Source organism: Parasteatoda tepidariorum, chromosome 8 (assembly GCF_043381705.1).
Source record: "Parasteatoda tepidariorum isolate YZ-2023 chromosome 8, CAS_Ptep_4.0, whole genome shotgun sequence".
In the NCBI taxonomy this organism is placed as follows: Eukaryota; Metazoa; Arthropoda; class Arachnida; order Araneae; family Theridiidae; genus Parasteatoda; species Parasteatoda tepidariorum.
Window position 1 is genome coordinate 45,506,881 of NC_092211.1, and position 4,904 is coordinate 45,511,784.

At 25.5% G+C, this 4,904-nt stretch overlaps 1 protein-coding gene across 1 annotated transcript in view; it reads right to left on the minus strand.

Annotated features, from left to right (window-relative positions):
* LOC107452990 (cell adhesion molecule Dscam1) overlaps positions 1-4,904 on the minus strand; it is a gene marked incomplete in the record, with an annotated part of 286,344 nt that overhangs the window by 99,076 nt on the left and 182,364 nt on the right. Inside the window, 2 exon segments of the mRNA XM_071184722.1 lie at positions 2,302-2,433; positions 3,470-3,618. Of these exon segments, the coding sequence (XP_071040823.1) occupies positions 2,302-2,433; positions 3,470-3,618 (281 nt within the window).

The following is a 4,904-nucleotide window of genomic DNA, read 5'->3' on the forward strand; positions in this document are numbered from 1 at the left end:
TATATATATTACGATCAAGAAGCATATAAAAAGTAAGAGAGACATAGAGAGATAAATAGATTTATAGAAAGAACGGTAACAAGATGGTCTTTTTCGGTTTATGCAATCAGATGTTCTTGGGGAAATAATAATATATTGTATTACTAAAGACGACCATGTTGTAAAATTCTAAAACTTACACTATAGTTTTCCCTTCATAGTTAATATAAATCTGACTATACAAGAAAAACATTAAACTATTAATCATTAACTACTTGAAATTATTAACATAAATAGATTCATTTACCATTGCTCCAATCTAAATGATGATCCAATCTAAGTGTATTTAGATGAAAATCTTTAAAATATATGATAGTTTATCAAAAGACTATCCTTTATTAAAACGAAAGTTTGAGAATTAATGTTAAGATATATTTTAAAATTTACATGGGACTTAAAAGAGAAGATAAATATATCCATTTTTACTTTACATTGATTTAAAAAAAGAAATTTCGAAATGCTTAGTATAAACTTGACGTATAAGCAAGTATAAATTTTTATTTAAGTAATTGTAATTAAAATAACATGTAGTGAACAGCTTTGCATTAGTTCTGATTCCTGCTTGATTCTGAAATGCAACTCAATTATGATTTTTTTACAAGTAAATATGTTTTAATTGACTTTTAAAAAATGCATATTTAAGGAAAGGCAAAGCTAGAAGAGTTTGTGCACTATTTGACAAAAAAATAAGAAATAAATTTTAATATTTTTTCCCCAAACCATCATTTAACTGAAGTAGTTTTTTCTGTATAGTTCTTATTAACTTCATTTTCGTATTATTTTTCCTATATGCTTTTAATTTTAACAACAGATGTGATAAACCCAATGCATTTGTTGCAGCAATCTGTTCTTACTAAATTGATTGTTATTTTACTAGTAGTTGCAGTTAAATCATTAACAATAAATTGACAATTATCTTGCATTTAAAAGCAAAGCTCTTAGAGTTTTGTATACATGTGATATATTATCAAAAAGTCACTGTTTTGGATTTTCAAAACCTTTTGTAAACTGGCCCTCAATCTCCCTCGGAAGATTTTACATTAACGTATTTTATGAATAGTTCTTAAATAGGTACTATTATTCTTTTAATATTGCGTTTTAAGTTTGTTTGTATTTTTACTTCATATTACGTTAATTTTCGAAAATATATTGCATCCAAAATTGTAAAATCTTTGGATTGTCGTTATAAAAAATTTCATATTGGAAGACGTTTAAGGATATAATTTTTTTTTATTCTTTAGAGAGTAACTTTTTTAAAAAATTTCCGGAATGGCAATCTAAAAAGATTTACATTAAGTTTTGTTCTTGGAAAGAGTGAAGAAGAAGAAAGATATTACGAGAAATATATTATTTCAAGAAAGATACTATGGCGGTTAGACTTTTCGACAAAAAAGTAGTATTTATTAATACAAAAAAATAATAATAAGTTATCATGCAACAACTAGTATTTCTCTGAAGATGTTGAACTGCTACAATTTCATGACAAATATCATTAATATAGCTATTTGGTTAGAAATGCGCATCTGTTCCTTTTTACTTATAAGGCAAGCTGGAACCCATGGAACTAAAACATGGTGAACTTTAAACTACCTCCACCATTAATTATTTCATTTCATTTTTTTACCCAACACGGTGAAACAAAAATTCTGGAAAAATCACTGCACTGTGTAGAAATAGCTTCTTTGGTTAAAAAAACATAATTCGATTAAATAAATCCAAATAAGGTAATGTTTTAACCATTTATTTTGTAATTTTTCCGTTCATAAAATAACAGTTTACTGAGAATTCTGGTTTTCAAAATAATAGCTAATTTTACCAAAGCACATCGTTTAACAATTATCCAGCTTTTTCATGTTCCCATAGAAGCAGAATTACGGAAAATTTTAAATATTTTGGTAATTTTGACCATACTTTTTTCTCACTGCATAATTATTTAATTTCTGTTAAATAACGATGTACAAAATATATACAAAGCTTATTGCTTAATATATCAAATTTAGTCCATTATGAGATCCTAGTTTTAACGCGACGAACTAATGACTTTCTTTTCTTTTTTTTTTTTACATAAAAATATAAGAAACAAGAAAATAAATGTTTTTCAGAGCTAAATTTGCATAATAATAGACTTCTCCATTGAAAGTTTTTATTTAAATTTCGAAGTAATTAGTTTTAAAAAAGATTACTTTTCCACAAAAACTAATTACTTTAACTGTCAAACAATTTTCTTGTTATAATTAACGTACTTCGTATGTAATTACTTACCATTTGCAGATTTATGTTCAACAGTATATTTCGCAATCACGCTGTTCCCACTGTAAGGAGCAGACCACGTGATCGATGCCGAGCGACTACCCTTTGTGGTGACATCTACACTTGATGGTCGGTCTGGTGGTTCTGGTGAGGAAAAGATAAGACGTTTTTAAGAACTCAGCAAATCTATTTAACAAACTCGCAAAGAAATTCACTCCGTCTCGTTTCTCATTAATTAAAAGGAAGCTAAATGAATTCCAATTAATTTTATCAAGACTGTAGTTTGCGCTGATGAGGACAATTTAAAAAAAGTAATGATGAGTTCTTTATTAAATTTAATTGAGTTTTTTGACAATTCAAACTGAAATTGAAAGTAGGATAAAATTAATTGATTCAATTGAAATATTTAAAATTAAAAGCTTGTAGAAACTATAAATTCTTCGGGATAAGAAGAATATAATTATACTGATTAAACTATATTTTTCATAGGAACAAAAAGGAAATTTATATTTTGATAAATTGTGGTAAAATTTATACTTAGGAAATATCTAATTACTTATTTTATTTTACATTTATCAGCACGGTTAAGTGGATATTGTTTTTGAATATTTAATTTTTTTCTTCCAATATATAATAAGAAGCACTGGAAAGTGACACATTTAATGAGTGTACTGAAGCGGCTATGGTGCTTCTTGTTTGTGACATTCACTTAAAGTAACAACTGTTTCAATGATTAAAAAAATCATGATTTGTAAACTTAAACAGAAGACAAGTCATTTAATAATTTTTAATACTGAAAATTAGTGTGAAAGTAACTAATATTCAGTTGATTGTTTATCTGATGTTAATTAGTGTTTATTTTCGTTTGTAATGTAACTTATATTATTATGTTTAATGAAAGTAAAAATTTTTCCTTTATAATGATTTTCATTGATACATATTTAATTATTCTATAGTTGCATTCGAATGTATGGCTCATTTAGGAACTGTAAATTAATGAGTATCATGATCTAAGAACGTTGTTTAGATCTTTTTTTTTGTATCCTCAGAATTTTTATTCTATGTAGAAAAAATGACATATTTTACAAGCTTGTCATTAAAATCCTGTATTGACTTGATTTTAAAACTTAATATTTTATTCTTTCTTAAGTAAAGGAAATAATAATTTAACAATTCTTACCTTGAACTACGATTTGAAAATTCGTATCATCCCTCCCATATGCATTCTGTGCTATACACGTAAAAAGAGATGAATCCTTCCTATTCACAGAAGATATTTTCAATGTAGTCTCAATTCCTTCATTATAAATCTTCTCTTCTAAGGCATACCTTTTCAATTGAAGGTAGAAAACACACAAAAACTCAAAATTATACAAACTAAAAATATTTTATTTTCATTCACATTTAAGTGTAAACAAAATAATTTTATTTATTTTTAAAGTAAAAGCAATTTGAAGAAATATTTTTTCATATAATTTTCATTAACTCAGAGCTAAAAATTTAACTCCAATTTTGTAACGCTATAGCTTTTATATAATTTTGTTATTTTTTGTTTGAATCTATATTCGAAATTTATTGAATCCATACAAGAAAACCACACGGATCATCAAATTTTTTAAAAATTTCCATCCTAACATGAAAAAAGTGTTTTTAGAAAGAAAAAAAAACTTTTTTTATGGAAGTTCTTGCTCTTTAATTGAAATAATTTTTATTTGGCGCAAAATAAACTTTGATCTTAAATTTAAATGACTCATTGAAGATACGTAACGATAAAATGTAAGACAGAACCTCAAAGTTAAAAAAAAGTATTAAATATTTTTCATCAGCGTACTGTGTTGAGAAATATTAAAAGCGTACAAGATCATAAAAGTGTACAGCTTTTAGAGTTTCTGTACAGGTTCTTTAATAAACGATAATAGTAGTAAAAACAAATCTTATTTGACATTTTTTAAGTATTTTATGAAACATTAATTATAAATAAATAATGAACGATTTTGTCTGGAACTCAAAATCGTTTCTAATCCATACAAATAACTATAACATATATAACACGTTGTTTATGAATTTTAGTTTTTTAAGAATTTTTTTTTCTACTATTTAGTCAAACAATAAAACTTCATTTTGATGAGAATGAACATTTTTTAGATATAAAAATTAAATGGTATTAGTTCTTGCTTTATTATCAGTAAGAAGTTTTTATTGAACCAAAAAAATTATAAATTTTTTTTAAAGTGTCATTACATTAAAGTGATATAAATCAATAAAAAATAATTAAAATTATGTAAATATTTTTAGTACACGTATATGTCTTTAGAATATGTTTTTGGCATCTGTCCTTTGACTTGATATTAATATTAAAGATCTATTTTGAACTAAAAATTTGTAAGAAATCATTAAAGTGTCAACTGAAAGAAAAAATGATATGCAGCTATTTATAATAATTAGAAAACAAAGAAGAGCAACGTCTATAAATAAAGTGGGCAATAGCATAGATTAAATGTTGACTACACAGAAAATTTTAACCCGTCTAATATTCGCGATCGCAACGCTTGAGTACGCCGTCTAGCGGGAGCCTGTAAATATCGGACATTAACTTAATACAATCACATTTTCTG